The sequence below is a fragment of the Amia ocellicauda genome, chromosome 7 (assembly GCF_036373705.1).
Source record: "Amia ocellicauda isolate fAmiCal2 chromosome 7, fAmiCal2.hap1, whole genome shotgun sequence".
NCBI lineage: Eukaryota > Metazoa > Chordata > Actinopteri > Amiiformes > Amiidae > Amia > Amia ocellicauda.
The window spans coordinates 32560517-32578746 of record NC_089856.1 but is presented as its reverse complement, the minus strand read 5'-3'; the positions used below and the strand labels follow the sequence as shown (position 1 = coordinate 32578746).

The following is an 18230-nucleotide window of genomic DNA, read 5'->3' as shown; positions in this document are numbered from 1 at the left end:
AGTCTGTTCACATCTCCTTTTACTCATAGAGGCAAATAAATTGGTACTAACTGCCTGTAGTAGGGTTGGCAGTGCTCCGGGTTTGCTGGCTCCGGCTCCAGAGGTTCAGCTCCAGCTCCAGCTCCAGGCCAGCTCCAGCAGCCCCAGCTCCAGCTCCAGTGCAGCTGCAGTGCAGCTCCACACTGCAGCTCCACACTGCAGCTCCACACTGCAGCTCCAGCTCCGGCTGCTTTTAACCAGCTCCAACTCCGGAGCCACAAGAAAGCAATCATTATTTATAACATTTCCTTTTTTACTTATTTTATGAAAATAACTGTTTAACAAAACCAAAATATTAATAACAAACATTTGTTTAACCTTTCAAACATGAAAATGTAGAAAATTGTAAAGATGTCTGTGGCAAATAGGGTTGCCAGCTGGCCAGTATTTTTGTGGACTTTTTACACTACAAGGCCAACAGTATGTGGACACCCCTTCTAATTAGTGGATTTGGCTATTTCAGCCATTGCTGACAGTTGTATACAGTGGCTCTCAAAAGTATTCACCCACCTTGGACTTTTCCACATTTCATTGTGTTACAACATGAAATCAGAATGGATTTAATCAGGAGTTTTTGCCACTGATCAACACCAAAAATGTCCATAATGTCAAAGTGAAATATATAATCTGCAAATTGTATAAATTAATTGCAAATACAAAAACAATTGAATGCATAAGTTATCACCTCCTTTGGCCAAACTGCCTCTGGAAGCAATGTCAAGCAAGAACTGTCTGGCGGAAGTGTCATGAAGTGGGTTTCCATGGCCGAGCAGCCTCACAATCCTAAGATCACTATGCACAATGCCAAGCATCGGCTAGAGTGGTGTAAAGCTCGCCGCCATTGGACTCCGGCTCCAGCACTGCCAGCTAACAAAAACTGTTCAGCTCCGCTCCGGCTCCGGGTACTGTGCATGGACGAAACACCGTTAACCCCCCCCCCCCTTACACTATGGACAAATCACAGTCCGCAATCCACCCCCCCCTCCTGGACACCTTTTTGGTGCCCCCCTAAGACTTGAACCCTGGCACGGTGTTTTAAAATAATCACCTCACCATTTACCTTTCTAACCTCACTGTGTGGAAACTGCTTCAGACCAGTGGTTTTGCAGCAAAGGCTAATTGTTTTGATTTGTGCATTCTCCACATGGTTGAGGTTTTATACCTCAGCAGAGGGCCTGATGGAGTTGGTTGTGACAGAACTAGACCTATTCAGCTTTTAAATGCATGAAGGTTTGCTTTTAGACTGTGGATTTGTAGAATGATAATAAAACAATTCATCATGAAACTCCTTCATGCAGTGTCCATGAGTAACAATCCCTTTAATTCTTCACTGACATTCACTGTCAATTTTTTTTTAAATTATATGGATACCTTCTTTGAGAGCCACCATCAGTTTGATTGATTTTGTTAAACATAGCACTCAATCACACTTATTGTAGTGGTGTTGAGTTGCAGCAAACCTCAGAACTGCTTCATAGGCAGCACTGTTTTTTGTTTTTGTTTGTTTTGCTTAAGTTTTTATATTTTATTTTTTAAGTAGTGTTGAGACCTCTTAAGTATATAGCCATTTCCATGATGTTTATTTGAGGTTTTGTATAGAATTGTGGCTCAAGCTGGTATTTTAAAATAGCGATTTGACTGTTTTATACAAGGTTTTGTCAGGTCACACATTGACAATATCCCTTGGACATCAGTGCCCTCAATTGGTCTGTATGGGGAGTATTGCCTGCTTGTATTTTGAGCTCAGTTGCTATAAATTGCTATAGACCATGATGTGACTGTTTTGTTGTACTGTAAGTAGCTGTGCCTGGGAGTGATCTGTGCTCTGTGTCTGTGTGCAGGACTCCAGAGCAGTGCCCCAGCGTGGTCTCCCTCCTGTCTGAGAGCTACAACCCCCATGTGCGCTGCGGGGCTGCCATGGCACTGGGCATCTGCTGTGCTGGAACAGGAAACAAGGTGAGTGCTTTCTGCAGTATCTCCTTGAATCACTTTCTCTTCACTATGTTATAAAAAAAAAAAATAGACTCCCTGCTTGCAGATTTTTATAAAGTCAAGTGTTCTGTAAAAATCCTATTTACAGCTTAGACTGAGGATGCAGGCATTGAATGCAGTTTAAATTATAATATTTTACAGTACAGTTACTACTGAGACCATTAACAGTGAAAAAATGAAGGATTTCCTAAGGGAGTCTCTTGGTGTTGGAATGAAAACCAGAAATCACTGCCTTTGGAAGACTGCCTACATCACAATGCAACTGTGTAACTTCTCTTCGAGATCCAAAGAATTTAGTTTTTCTCAGGATAAGGTGTCTCGGCTCTACATTTTCATCCATGGGACTGCGATAACACCCCTTTGCAAAGAAGGAGGGAGGAAGACAATGAAGAAGGATTATTTTACTTTACACAAGCTTCCAATCCCCCAGTCCTGGATCAATGCCATTGTACCAGCCCTTGGAGATAGAAACAAGTGTCCTTCCAAGAAGCACTAGACATCTGGGTCTGGCTCGGGCATTTTTGCTCTCCAGCTGCACTCGTAAGATTGAATGAGAATTTGCCAGCTGTTTCTTTATAGCTGCCAGGGTGAAGCTGATGGAGAAGATTGACTGTTCTTCTCCGCCATGGGGAAGTTGCCATGACAGATTAAGCTTATTTCTAAGCATGTGAATGGTAGATCACAAGCTATGTCATGTCCTTAAAGCTGTAGGTGCTTAAGGGCCAGACATTTTAAAACCAATCAATTTTAGTACCTTACTCTCTGCGGCAGATAACGAATTTGACCTTTGCTGGCAACTCATGTTTACGTGAATTTGAGTGCTAACCTCGAGATGTTCAGGTCTGTGACGTAGCATTTATTTGACCAGAAGAACAGGATAAGATTGTGCTTTTACTGAAGTGCAGATTCTGATGCATCAGTTCAGCAGAGATTATTTCTTAAAGCATGGACGAGGATCTGGAAATTGCTCAAATGCGTAAATCCTCCTCACATCTGGCAATCACTGAAGAAAATGTCAAGATGTGTTGCTTCAACATCTTTGCCAGTGTCTGTAGGGATGGCACAGGCCTGTCACTGCCATCTCAATCGTTTTAATGTTTTGAGAGGTTGATGGTTAGGGATTAGCCATGTTTAAATTATATGGATGCCTTTTTGGAGAGCCACCATCACAGTTTGTTAGATCAAACTTATGGTAGTGGTGTTGAGTTGCATACCTCAGGACTGTGGGATGAGGACTTCACAGACGGAGTGAAATGAGCTCTTGGTAACGCTGAGAGGAAGCTGCTTTTGCCAGGTCTGATCACTGTATTAACCAATCTGATCATTTTCAGATTTTCAGGCAAGTTCATGGGTCACATTACAAAATGTGTGTAGCAGTGTTAATAAGTGCCAAAGCTGTAATTTTTTACCCATGGATTTTTTTTTGTGTGCCCTTGCTGCTTTCCAGTATAATCTACATAGGAAGGTTTATTCACACACATCATATGACCAATAATTCAGCTCCACCAGCTGTTGTTTTCAAGGCAGATGAGATGAATGCTGGAATGGTATGTGTGTGCAAGGTTAATCTACTTCAGGAATTTCAGAGTTATCATTTTTAGTACATGATGTTGTCTGATTTTGTTCTTTTATTTAATATATACTGTTGTTGTGGCTTATTTACATCTGGTCTATAACTTGTGCCTTTCCTTCTGCTATTATCTTAACTATTCTATGTTCATATTTGCACTCCAGTTGATTGCAAGGCCTGTTTTCTAGGCATGGCATTGAGGAGGGGACTGCCAAGAGCCTCTGCTGTCTTGTTTATTTTCCCTGCAGTTTTGAAGTTTGCTTTCAGTGTTGGGCCATTCCTCTTCAGCACTGCTCTGCTGGTTTCAATTACATGTTATTAGCATATCCACTGCTGTACAGTAAAATCTGCTTGTTCTCCGTTTATATTGGAGGAAACGCAAGAAGGGTTTTGACCTTTGATGTGCTTTCAGTTCACCCTCGGGAAGGAGAATGTTCAGTGTGTTTGTTTATGTTGGGTCTCTCGTGTGTTCTGGGATACCTCTTCTCTTCACCGAGAAGGGTGCTAGAAATCCTTTTGCCGTTCTTGATATCTCACACTGTATCACACAGGTTTTTGTGTGTAGACGTTGGTGTCTAGCATTCAGTTGCACCTGCTGCTATACTAAGAGTTTTGGAAATTCAGAGAGAACCTTTACCGAGATTAATACTTAGCCTATATTTTTTCCCTGCACAAATTAAATGTAATCTATCTAGTAATGTAACAAGGCTGGCTTTTGTTATGCATGTGAATCGAGCTTTACATTTTAGAGAGAGAGGTGGAAACCTCATTAATCAGGTTTAAACGTTTCCTTTTCTTTATTGGAACTGGTGTGTGGAACATTTATGTGCACCTTTTCAGTTTATTTAATACATTTTCCTCCCCAGCATAAAAGTAATTTCTACAGGGTTTATTCAACTGTGAAGGGAATATCTACCCAAAATTTACTGTGTATTTGTAGTTACTGACAAGTCTACAGATGCAAATTATTAGCATGTTTTGTACATTTAGCTGGTTCTACAAGGACTGTCGAAATACCTCTTTACTAAAAATTATATTAGAAGATACTGCCAAATTCAGTACATTTCACATGTAATGCCCACATAATAGCGCTGGCCAGCAATATCCAGGCAAATAATTTTCCAAAAGCAGACAAAAAAATAAAATAAAGGCCACCCGACAGAAGCAATCCAACAAGAAAGTTGTATGTTACCCATACAGTTACCACCTGAGTCATGCATAATACAGCTGTGTGGAGTTCGATCATGGTTTCAATCCCAGGTAGGGAACAGTGCTGCTGTACCCTTGAGCAAGGTACTGTACCTACAGTGCTCTAGTTAAAAAACAAAAATAGTTAATTCTATGTAAAAATATTGTGATGTATTCTAACAATTGATCGCTCTGGATCAAGTGAAATATAAGAGATATGATAATATCTAAGATATAATGCTATCACTTCAATATCTGATATAAATTGTTCCAGGAATCAGTGCTGTTGCTGTTGTTGTTTTTTGTTGACAAATTGTGTTCCTTCTAGTAAATGGAGATATTAGTTACACATTCTAAGAAATTATATTTAATAAGCTATACATATGGCCCAAATTCTCATAATAGTGGATGGGTTGAATGTAATATGACAAATACTGCGTAGTAATCTCCTTTGGCTATGCTGTTTTTTTTAGCATGGTTGCATGTGAACTGTGAAGAATGTTAAACTTGTGTGGTTGCCAAGGAGATGTTTTGTTTTTGTTTTTGTTTTCAGATTTAAACCAAAGCAGATTTCTTCTGTACCTTGGTTTCAATTCACTGAGCACAAAATTGTTGAAGAAATTATCAGGAGCTTGAATAACGAAACTTGTATACACATAGCTGTGTGACATCAAATTTGACTTTGATAAGCTCTGTATTATTTGGTGTTCTCACACATCTACCCTACAGAAGAGAGAAACAAATGAAAAGGTCTATGAATAGATTGACAGGCATGTGACATTTTGGCAAAATAAAGAACTGCAATATAGCTGCTAGTTATGGAGTAACTCCTCTTAATTTGTTTTGTTGGCTCTTTTCAGGAAGCAATTAATCTCCTTGAGCCTATGACCAACGACCCTGTCAACTATGTTCGTCAAGGAGCTCTCATCTCCTCTGCCCTGATCATGATCCAGCAGACTGAGGTCACCTGCCCCAAGGTGAGTGTCTGCCGCCCGTGGGATATGTTCTTATTATAGTCGGAGGACCAAGGTGCAATATGTGTGTGTTTTAACATTGTCTTCAAAACACAAAGCTGTTTGTGTTAATCTTCAGTTTGAAAGGTGCTAAACTGTTTTGATTAAATAATGGATAAATCAAGAACACAAACTCCACGTGCACAAGTAGCCCACTGATTTGGTGGTGCTAATTAGGGGTGTGCAATTTTTGAAAGTTCGGTTTGTTTTACATTTATAAACTCAGTTATCAGTTCAGTTTTATATTTATTTAACCCATCTGGTAACATAAAAGGGATACTTCTGTATTTTGGCATTTTAGCCAGATGTCTTACTCACCCAGAGTCATACAAATTAATGGAAACCTTTTTTTAATTCTGTGTGCCCAGTTTGAAGAAATTTGAATGTTTCATTTCATTAGCTTAGCACAATGGTTGGAAGTCAATGATTGTAAAACAGTTTTAAATGATCAATGTTATTGATTGTATGTATTAGTTGTGATGTACTCGTGATTTTTGGTTCTCTCTTCAATTACATTACATGACATGAAAGGTAAGATGTAAGTAATTCAGCAGTCTTCACTTTTCTCTTCTCAGATTTAAATAACTTGTTCATCTTTAAATCTTTTGACATGCTTTCATATAAATGAGGGGCAGATCTTGCTCTGCAGCCAAAAATGAATACCAGCTCTTGAATATCAACCTTATAATTGTAAAGTACATATGCTACAACTACGCATTTGTGTGTAGATTTTAACTACACCACATACTACAAATAATCTGTGTATCTTTAGTAAAGACCCAAGGGACTGGTTCATCTCAAATGAACTGCTGCTGTTAGCCACAGATCAAAGATGGCTATGCTCCCCTGCTTCAATATGAGAGTGTACTATTTGTTTCTACCGGATGTCAAAGACAGCTTTTTGGGTTTGTTCCGTACAGTGGAAACCACACAGACATACAAAACTACAAATAAATAAATACATACATTAAAAAAAAAAAAACCTTGCTTCTTGTTGAGCCTACCTACTTACACAAACTCCCAGGCTCTCCTCCTGCCTGATGCTTCCTGTTTTATCAAGAGGGGGAGCCAATCACACTGGGAACAGTGGGTCAGGTGTTCTTCCTGTAATTTTCCTCCTTCTGGGTCCGTGGAGGTGCAGGGCAGTTCAAGGTGATCTCTCACCACTTCACTTCTCAAAATTCAAATGTTGAAGTTGATACTTAAAGCTTCATTCCTCTAGAGCCCTTAAAACCATCCATCCATCCATCCATCCATCCATCCATCCAATTTCTACACCGCTTGTCCTAGTGAGGGTCGCAGTGGCAGCATACTAAGCAGGGCAGACCAGACCTCCCTTTCCCCAGCGCCAGATTTCAGCTCCTCCTGTGGGATTCCCAGGCGTTCCCAGGCCAGCCGGTAGATATAATCCCTCCAGCGTGCCCTGGGTCGGCCTCAGGGTCTTTGCCCAGTGGGGCGTGCCCGGTAAAGCTAAACGGGCAGCCTCCCGGGGGGCATCTTTAACAGATGCACAAACCACCTCAACTGGCTCTTCTCGATACGGAGAAGTAGCGATTCTACTCTGAGGCTCTCCCGGATTACTGAGCTCCTCACCCTATCCCAAAGGGTGAGTCCAGCAACCCTGCGGAGAAACCTAATTTCTGCCGCTTGTACCCGCGATCTTGTCCTTTCGGTCAATACCCAATGTACATGACCATAGGTAAGGATGGAGAGGTAGATTGACGTGTAAACCGCATTCCTTGTCCGAGGACTCTGCTCCTGCTTCACCACTACGGACCGATACAGCGCCTACAATACAGCAGACGCTGCATTGATCCGCCTATCAATCTCACGCTCCCCCTTCCATCACTTGTGAACAAAACCCAGAGGTACTTAAACTCCTCCACTAAGGGCAGCTGCTCCCCTCTAACCTGGAGTGAGCAATCCACTCTTTTCCAAGAGAGAACGTGGCCACAGACTTGGAGGTGCTGATTCTCATCCTTAAAACATAAAAATATAAATATCATACACTACTGAGGTCCTTCAAAATGTAAATCTCCTGTGTGAAATTCTTCTCCGTAATAGCCTTTGCAATAGAATCTGAAGACCGTATTGGCATGAGTGTTTTGGAATCCTCCCAAGTTTTGAACTTTTCCGAAGAAGGCTTGAAATAAGGATGCAAAGTATGAGTTCTAAATTACCTAAAGGTACTTAAAGTCCAAGATAGTGAAACTAACCAGATTCACTTACCAATTGTGACATTAATTAGCACTGCCAACAGAATGGGTTCAGGACAACGTACAAATAGTTGTGGTGGAACCACTAAACACAGCATCTAAGTGGAGCCTTTAAGTGCACTTAAGTTTTTCCAATTAATTACTTATTTGTACTTATTTGTACTAATGTGTAAAGAAGTCTTTTAATAAAGTATTTTAATGAAACAATCAAGTTGACGAACCCTGTGTAGCGTAGGTGTGGTAACAGATATGAAGACAGTGCAGTGGTCTCCAACAGGTCGATCACGAGCTACCAGTCTATCGTGGGACATCCCTGAGGGGCTTGACGAACGATTTTGAAAATACAGGCAAAATAGCGCACCCCACCCCACCCCAGACCGAGGACAAAAGTACTGTCAGCACTCCCACCCTTACACAGAGTAGCTCTCTTAATAATAATAATAAAAAAAAAAAAAGGTTGGGGACCCCAACTGCCAATACTTGTTTATTTAGAGCACTGGTTTTGAATGGGTGAATATTTATTTGATTGCCTTTGAGTGGGTATAAATGCATAGGAAAGGAAAACATGACCTTCTTCCTTTTCTTTGTTGGGGGGTGGGGGGAGGGTTGAATTGAAGTGATTATCAATTAAGTGTCCTATCTACTATACTGTAGATAATATAGTATTACTATCTACAATATAATTTCTACAATACTGAGTGAATTGACAACCATAGTCAAAATGAAAATACTACTGAAAGTTACTGATTTTTAGATGAAAGGCCCAGTTGAACGCCCTGCAATCTACATGTTTTCTATCTGGCCCTAGCTGAACAGTTCCAGCTGAACCCATAGGCATCACTTGACGCTCACTCTCCATCCCCTCTTCCTGCAGGTAAACCAGTTCAGACAACTCTACGCCAAGGTCATCAATGACAAGCATGATGACGTCATGGCCAAATTTGGGGCAATCCTGGCACAGGGTATCTTGGATGCTGGTAAGCATTTTTAGCTTTCAGTTTTGTAAATTAAAATGCATATCTGTGTGTGTCATCAGTACTTGCTACAGATACCAGTTATCTGCTCACCACAATTGCATTGCTTGGGTAGCATGTTTGACATGGCTTTAGAATTGCTTAAAGGTCTTATGACTCAATGAACTCTACTGGGCACATAGTGTTAGGACATCACATGCAGGGATACTGAGCTTTCCAAGTAGTTTACGTGCCCGCTGTGTTCTTCGGTTGAGGAAAGTCATGAGGTATTTGTTCTTGTGGAGGCAGACTGGGCCCTGTGTGTTTGTGTGAGGTCTTAAGTGAGAGCTGTTTTGGGGAGGGCCATATAATCACACCTTAACTCACACACACACTGGGGCTGGCATAAGCACAGATGTGTATACACAGAGCACATACCTGCACATAAGTATGCACAGGCACACACAACCTCATTGTTATGATACTGACACATGCAGTAAATCTTATCAATTCAGGAATAAAGTCACATGGTCCCCCTCAGTACCAAAATCTGAGGTGGAGGATGGGGAATTTAGTTCTACTTATTTTGGGGAAGTACAATAACCAGAATACCTGTTAAGCACTAGAATGTTTTAAGAAACAGTACAGTGGCTCTAAAGGTGTTCTGTATGTCGCTACCTTCTGCTGATCAATGCAATGATAACGAGCAAAACACATACCTTGTGTGCAAGCAGAGATTCAGTTATTTTCTCAGACCTACATTTCTAGGCCATTTGAGAAGCAAGATGAGATGTTAAAATAAGATATTGACTTGGTAGTAGCCTATGTCATTTTCTTATCAAAACAAGCTTTTAAGCATGAGCACAAAAACTGAGGTCTTCATATCTCCAGAAACCTGACTGAAAACGAGTGGGCGTTGTGCACGCAATGAGAACCTTACATGGTTACTTCATAGCACCCAGGTCTGTGACCAGCTGCTTGTGGATAGTTTTATCTTCTGTTGCCATTCATATTACTTACATTTAAATTAGAAGTCCAAAAACGTATTTGCTTTTTAAAATAATAGGAATGTATGGACTTGGGTAAATAAATGTGCTACAATTATGTATTTAAAGATCTGAAAACCAGGCATTCTAAAAGGGATACAATAGCTTATTCAGAATTAAATGTAAAAAAAAAAAATGCTGATTCATTTCTAGAGCCACTGATTAGGTTTATAATCCTTTGTGCAGGTTGTGAAATCATACAATAAACTTTTCTGTTGCATTTTGTTCTGACATTTGCATTGGAAAATGAATGTATCACTGCAGAATAGTACTAGAGACTGTCAGTTTAGCTTTTCAGGGCAAGTGGAAATTATCTCTGCAGCATAAACTAAGGGATCAAATGGCAGATTAGTCATCTGCCCAATTTCTGTTGAAACTAGATTATAGCCAAAGTATTTACAAGGAATTTTATATGAAAATGATTTATCTGCAAGGTCAAAAAGTGAATCATGCTTGAATTATCTTAATCTATCTTCAAGTGGCTTTGAACAATAAGCGCAAAAAAACATGACTTTCGTTTTCTGGGCCTAATAATCAAGGCACTAGAAAAATAAAAATGATTTAATTTTCTGGAATTGATGACTGGCTTTGCTCAGTCTAATCTTCCTCAGGTCAATGGCCTTTTCCCTTTCCTGGCTCCTCACCCACCCCTATCTATCCTACCAGCTGTCCCACACCTCTTCCCTCCCTGATCTGAGGAGGATGCACTACAGTTAATTTAGTTCTTCTTTTTAACCTTCACTCTTGACTCTCAATAAAATAAAATTAAAAAGCTGGTCTAGAATCTGCACAGGAAAGGAAATTTGTTTGAACCCGAATGAACAATACATTTAGCTGGATCACTGCTACTCCTATGCCTGGGCTCTCCACAGCACTGCAAGCTTTTATGGGTAACTTTAAATCCTCAATGGGTAAAGACTCTGTCACACCATTCATTTAGATTATAATAATTCAGTTAAGTAATGAAACTGGAATGCTCATTTGGATTTAAAGGAGTGGGAAAGATATTTGCTAGAATGTAAGCTTTGGTTAGCTGCTGAATCGCACCTTTTTTGAGTGCTTGTGGTCAACTGGAGGGGGGATTAGCAAGTGAAATGTTAATATTCCCAGCACCACCCTGGAGTGTCACCCCTTCTTTTCGATCCTGAGAACTCAAGAGTTTTTCCCCTTGCAGGTGGGCGCAATGTGACAATCTCCCTACAGTCCCGGACAGGCCACACTCACATGCCCTCTGTGGTGGGCATCCTGGTCTTCACCCAGTTCTGGTTCTGGTTCCCACTCTCACACTTCCTGTCTCTGGCCTTCACACCCACGGCCATCATCGGCCTCAATAAGGACCTGAAGGTAGCGATGGAATTGCCCAGACAGTGAAACTCCTAGGATGTCCTAGGACTTCCTGGCTGGTGTTGACCTAGGAATGTATAAATATATTTCATTAGGAAAAAATAGTACATCTCTATAAGATTTTCTAAAAATGTTTTATCTACATTTATGTGTTTTAATGTTTTCAAATGCCTGCTACCATCAGTGTGATAAAATGCTATAATAATTTGTGTAATCTTGTTTATATGCTTTGATAGGCAACAATTAGGTTTTCTCCTGCTGAAAGGTGACATTGTGAGGGAATTGCTTGCGCAACAATAAATAAACATATAAAAATGTCTTCAAAGGCATTTGATGTTTTCAGTGAATTATTACTGTCCTTTATGATGGAGGGTAAATTAGGGCAAAATAGAAAGGAAAGTGGCTCTTCGATTTTCACAAAAGGTTCATTTTTTTTTTTTTTTTTGTCCTGGTTATATCCATTGCAGAGCCATACCATACTGTGACTGGCATTCCATCCATTTCAGTGCTGGAACTAGTTAAAAGATTAATCTAAGCTTCCTTCCAGTAGGTGATGCCCAAATATTGTGTTCTATTAGGCAAGATAGTACCTCCTCTTTGTGCCAGATCATTTACTCCAGATGGTCTCTGAAATGACATGTTCCTTAACTGTTTTACAAGCTCCATGCAGACCCAAATATTGTACAGTACTGAGAGAGGAAACAATTCCATTCTTTTAGCAGCAAAATCATGGACTCTTTATTGGTGCTATTACTGATATGCTGTGTCTGCTAATATAAAGCTTGAAGTTTGGCAATTGTATTCATTATTTATTTTATATAGCAACTAAGGTAGTGCTGTGCAGAGCTTCAAAAGAGTCTACAAAGCACAAACTCTGGATCATGCCAGAGGTTTCAGCCAGGGCTTTATGAATATAGAGTTGTATTCTAGTGCACCTAGAAGTATAAGTATTTTTTTCTCTCTCTTTCACCCAACCTCATAGATGCCCAAAGTGCAGTACAGGTCCAACTGCAAGCCATCTACTTTTGCTTATCCACCTGCTCTGGAAGTGCCAAAGGAGAAGGAGAAGGAGAAGGTGAGAAGGATTGAAAGTTTACCGGATTGGGACACACATTTTAGCTGTAACCTTTTTATAAAAAAAAAAAAAAAAAAAAAAGCTGCGGATACTCCCTTTATGTTCTGACACCTATTTTAAACCAGACACGGTTCTGAAAGGTGTGGTTTTTGCATGGTTCCCCTACCTGGCTGGTTCTCCCTGTACTGGGGATACCAGAGAGGAGTGAGCAGAGCTCTGGAGCCACTCGTCTTTCAACCCTGTCGTTCTCTGCTAGGTCTCCACTGCTGTACTCTCCATCACAGCCAAGGCGAAGAAGAAGGAGAAGGAGAAGAAGGAGAAAGAGGAGGAGAAGATGGATGTGGTGAGTCAGGAGTGACCTCTCACCATTTCCAAATTTGGCAGTTCAACACAATTGTTTTGTTTCCACCCCCAAGTTGTGTGAAGGACACCTTTAACACAATGCTGGTCTGTTATGGTAAATGCTACCATGCGTGTGTTAGTATGTGCATGTGTTCATGACTCTCATGCGTTCATCTGCTGCGTTTTGGAGCAGCGCCCCACATTTGTGGCGGCTGAGTTCTGGCAGTTTGAAGTCCTCCTCTGATGTAGCTAATTCATCCGTGACTTCAAACACTCAGCCCTTACACTGCATAATACGTGACACAATCAAGAGCTTCGTTTTGTCCTTCGGTCTTTCTCTCATGCTTTGTGATATAACATTCAGATTAAAAATACAATATTGCTGCTTACACGGCCTCTAAACATTTTGAGTTACTAAGCATTTAATTTAACTTTTTTCTAAATTATGAAAATCTACTCTTATTGGAAACTAATGGTCATATTCCCTATCATAATGAGTCAAACAATGCAATTTTAACCAAGTGCATCCAACAGAGGCCCTGCTGTTCTCAATGGGGCTTTCATCACCGAGAGCTGCTGTCCCTCTCCAGGCCTGGGATCTCTCGTAGGCTGTGCAGAAGATCTCTGAAACCCCATTATGTTCCCCGTCTCTGACACGGCACACTCCACATTGCACTCCTGCAACCCGGTGCCTGACACCCTCTTCTCCCTTCCCACACTGTGATGCTGTTTGGCATACCAACATATGTGGAAAGACAAACAAACCCCAAAGACTAGTTTACTACTCTTACCTTTGATCAGGCCGCAGAAGCTAAACCATATGTCTCTAATGCATAAGCTCCTAATGAAAACATGCAGTGAGCCCGGCCGTCTTTAACCTTGTCCTCGTTTATCCGAGATTGTCCGAGATTCTTATTTTTAGATCAAATTCTTTCTTCAGTATGACCCTTTTTTACCGCGGTAAGCATAAAGCATTGAAAGCTCACCTTCCCAAATGTGTGTTTTCAATTGTAAAAAAAAAAAAAAAGTTTTACAGACTGAATATTTTAATATGGTAACCAAAAGGTAGGCTTCAGTTGTAGACTCCGACATGTATATTTGTCTATAGTTTTAATTTTATTTTTATGTTTAACTCTTATACTTTTAACATCTCTGACATTTAAACAGTTCACATTATTTTCCAAAACTATTTAAATGTCTTGTGAAATTTGACAACTGCTTTGACCTTTGCCACTAAGGTAATCTAACTGCCACATTATAATTTTAATATCCTCCTCTCTCTGATCCTGTGAAAAAAAACAAAAAAAAACAGTCAGTTCAGTGTTTTTCTCACATGGCGTGTTAAATGAAGGAAAACATAAAATCCCTGCTTATATATGTATATTGTATTGTTTCATTACCTAATATTACTACTAGGCTGTAGAACAGTGGAATGTAAGAATTATGTTAAACCCCCTAATAAAGGTCACTGATATTTTAATCCTCAATGTGGTGGGATTGCAGGATACCGAAGTAGAAAAGGAGAAAGAGAAGAAAGATGAGGAGAAGGAGAAAGAGAAGGAAAAAGACAAGGAGAAGGAAAAGAAGAAGGAGCCAGAGCCCAACTTCCAGCTTCTGGAGAACCCTGCCCGTGTCATGCCCGCGCAGCTCAAAGTGCTCAACATGCCCGAGACCTGCCGCTACCAGCCCTTCAAACCGGTATGTTCAGACAGCATCAGGGACCCTGCACTGCTCTCCCAAGATAATTTGCCATTGTACAGAAACATCAGGTTGCACACCTGTGAGCAGATGGGTTAAATATGTGCAACGTAGCAGCAGTTACATTGATTGATGGGTATTATGCTTTATTCAATTAGTATTCTTCAAATGTCATCATTTGTAGATGTTGTGCAGTGTTTGGAATTGTCTGTAAACTTCAGTGATTGCGGTGACGGTAGGATGTTTATACGGTAATCACCGACATGGGAATAGTCCATTTTATATTCTGTGCAATTTGAGTTTTGCACACTTCGCCACTACTTTATCTTGGGACTGTAGTTAACAAAATGTATTCATAGGCAGTCTGCTCTTTCCTAAAATACATAGTTGCTCGGTGCTGTTATTGTTTTGTTTAGTTTGTTTTTAGTTTCTATATTGTATCTCTTGGCCGTCTCCTCCCAAACCACTTCATTTTACTCTTGATCCCACTTGATAGTTTACCTCTCTCTGTTGGCTGGTATCTGTTAAGAAAAAAACATGACCATTTTAAATTTGTGAAATAACTGACTGAATTAAAAGTTAGCAAAGGTTCATTCACCGTATTCCCTATGAAATTATCTGGGTGTAACTGGGATGGTAAATGATAAAAAAAAAAAAAAAATTAATTGTATCAAGGGATGGAGAGGAAAGAATCTCATTGCTAATTACGATAATGAGATCTGAATTCTTTACTCTTGGCAGGGAATTGAGGGTCAGGACCCCTCTACTAATGTTTCTCTTAGGCATAAATTGCAGCTGTTCCTGTGCCCGAATTTGAGACTTCATGTCTGGGATTTGATTTTGTCACCTGCCTTTAGGAGGTGTGGTTGTGGGTTCATATTTCAAATGCATTATTTGGCATTTTTAAATGTATTTGCATTTTAAACCCCTTTCCAGAGGGGAGAAAAAGGTTTTGATAGTTAAATTGTGACTTATATAGACCCTAAGTAATTATGTTATATAATATAATGTCTGCTGTCATTTAAAAGGTAAATGTTAGACAATTTGATTATATATCAAACTGGCAAGAGTTTTGTTTTGAAGGCTTAATAACTGTACAAGAACAAAAATAGTTTCCAGGGAGTCGGGGAACAAAATGGTTCGAGACACTGTGAGAAATTATAAAGGCTTCAAATTAGATGTGCATTGAATTAATTGTAGAATCAACTCCAACAGCAGTGAGGAGTGAAATGCCTTCCTCTGGATGCTGGTGTCCTGCAAATGCTGCAAAGAGATCCCAGTTCCCTTTTTCATGTCACCTGCTTAAACTGCTTAGGATTCCTTTGTCGGCAATACAGTCGATTTCACTTTGGCAGATTAAGCTGCGATAACCAGAAGAAGAGTTTACGTTTCTTTGCTGTAGTGAATCTTTGAGCAGCTTTTGCAAGCATGTTTTTCTTTGTTACTAAAGGTGAGACAAAGTGAATTCTGAACAATGGGCGGTGTGGCGGTTGTGTGTGCTTGACTGGAGTTGGGGAACTTGTGTTGTTGTAGAGGTGTCTGGGAGGGGGAGGAGGCTTATTTGTGTTGGGGAAAACCTGGGTAGATGCCGTCAAAGGAGACTTACTGATATTGTATACATACATACATATATATAAAAAAAAAAAGTTGTTGGTATGGCTTTAAATAAAATGTACCAGGCAGGCATTTGAGCCTCCAGACTTTGTGTTGCTAACCTCTGGTGTGTGTGCTTCCTCTGCCCCTGCTAGCTGCACATCGGCGGGATCATCATCATGAAGGACACCAGTGAGGAGGAGGAGGAGCTGGTGGAGCCAGTCGCTGCCCATGGCCCCAAGATCGAGGAGGAGGAGCAAGAGCCCGAGGCCCCAGAGCCCTTTGAGTACATCGATGAGTGAAAGCGGCCCCTCAGGTACACCTCTCCAGGCTGCTGATGGACTACTCTAAAACCTTCATGTTCTCTGCACACTTCCATGGAGCTGAGCAAACCACCTCGTACTAGTGACCGCTGTGGTTTACAATGCTAAAACATGGCAGATGTGTGACATTTTTTAAGATCTACCTTTTACAGTAAACTTCAAACTATTCCGCCTGCGGTATGGAGTCACTCAAGCTGCTGGTTTTCATTACTCAAGAAACAAAATGGAACCTAAAAAGACCATTTTACTGTCTGATGTTTAAATGTTATATTTGATGCATGACTAAAAGACGTATAATCCTGGATTTAATAATAATAATTTTTGCAAAAATGACAGCTCAACACATTTTTTTCCATTAGTACTGTAATAAATGAGCCCCCTTAAATCCACACATTACACTGCTTTTTAATACATCCAGCTCTAAAGCTGCAGCCTCCACTTTGGCTCCACTTTCTAGCATACTACACCACAAGCACTTTCCCTGTTTAAATAATCTTGAGGCTTGATTTTCTAATGATAACCATTTGTTTTCATGGTTAGCTAGAGCTTATAAAAGTTATTATCAGGCTGCCAAGAAACACAGTACAATTCCATTAAACATTTTATGAGAAACAGCATTTAAATTGAATTTCGGAGGATGTCGTCTTATTTCTTCTGGCTGATATGTGCCTATAAGTCAATCACTGCTTTGTCTATATTATCTCATTTTGCCCGTAGATGGTATTGAGATACATAGATCTGGAAATTAAGGTCTTAATAGTAGAATCCCCTGGCTCTCGCCGCACCCGAGATTAATGGTTGTGGATTATAAACAATGCAGCTGCTTCTAAACATTTTGCCATGAAAAGATTGTTTATTTCAGGTTTCCAGCTGAAAATTAGAAATGCTCAATTACCGATTTGATTATTCATGACGGAGGAGAGAGAGTTCCGATGACGCTTCCAAGTTTTAGATTTCAAATTGTCATAGTGTTTTGTGTGTTTTTCTTGGATCTCGTCTGTCTGCCTCTCGCCCCTGACTTCAAAGGTTTAAGTGCTTAATAAATCGCGTCAGGGGGAGTTTTGAAATTCGTTAGACAGTGCTGCTTAAGGGGAAAGGTGTTTAGAAATTTCGTCAGGACCTTGGGGCTCCAGTGTTGTTTTGTAAATGTAAATTTGTCATAAATAACAAAAGGAGGAGCACTGTATGTAAACACACAGCAGACTTTTACACAAGTTTTACAGAGGACTTTTTATTACTGCCAGGATAATACTGTAGTAATATTCTCACTGTACACAGGTTTTAACAAGGATTCCATCATACTTTTTTTATCTAGAATAATTTGGTAATTAAAATATAATAAAGTTTGTAAAGCTAAAAACACTTTTCTCTCTCCCCCTGCAGGTCACAGACAGTCATCTTCTGCTACAGAGCACTGCAGAAGACACCAGAGATACACAGCATGCAATTCCAGCACTCAGCTCTTTTACACTGTCCTTCCCCAGCATCACTGTACAGGGAATGTTTTACACTTTATTGTTCAATGTTATCATTTTCTCAATTAAACACAATTAAAAAAACAAAGATTATTGGAGATCTAAGGATTTGTGGTATTTTTTTTCACTTTATTTTACTTCTACTGTCATTTTTGTATTCTGAAATGTGAGTAAAATATATTAATTTTAATACATTTTTTTATGGAGGGAGTTTTCAGGTGCAGATTTAAGTTTTAAATTATTTAATTTTCTTACACGTGAAAACATTTGAAAATAAATGTAATGGCCAGTACAGCAATAATTAATACTTAGTGCTTGCTGGGTCATTTTTATGAATGACTGCAGCAGCTCTTTGTTTAGTTT

At 40.0% G+C, this 18230-nt stretch overlaps 1 protein-coding gene across 1 annotated transcript in view; it reads left to right on the top strand.

Annotated features, from left to right (window-relative positions):
- The window catches only part of psmd1 (proteasome 26S subunit, non-ATPase 1), a 50182-nt gene extending 32217 nt beyond the window's left edge, over positions 1 to 17965 (top strand). Inside the window, exons 17-25 of the mRNA XM_066709240.1 lie at positions 1881 to 1995; positions 5650 to 5766; positions 8893 to 8995; positions 11192 to 11361; positions 12344 to 12436; positions 12693 to 12779; positions 14282 to 14476; positions 16225 to 16385; positions 17776 to 17965. Of these exons, the coding sequence (XP_066565337.1) occupies positions 1881 to 1995; positions 5650 to 5766; positions 8893 to 8995; positions 11192 to 11361; positions 12344 to 12436; positions 12693 to 12779; positions 14282 to 14476; positions 16225 to 16371 (1027 nt within the window). The 3' untranslated portion in view covers positions 16372 to 16385; positions 17776 to 17965. The remainder of the gene's footprint in view (positions 1 to 1880; positions 1996 to 5649; positions 5767 to 8892; positions 8996 to 11191; positions 11362 to 12343; positions 12437 to 12692; positions 12780 to 14281; positions 14477 to 16224; positions 16386 to 17775) is intronic.
- Positions 17966 to 18230: the final 265 nt, after the last annotated feature.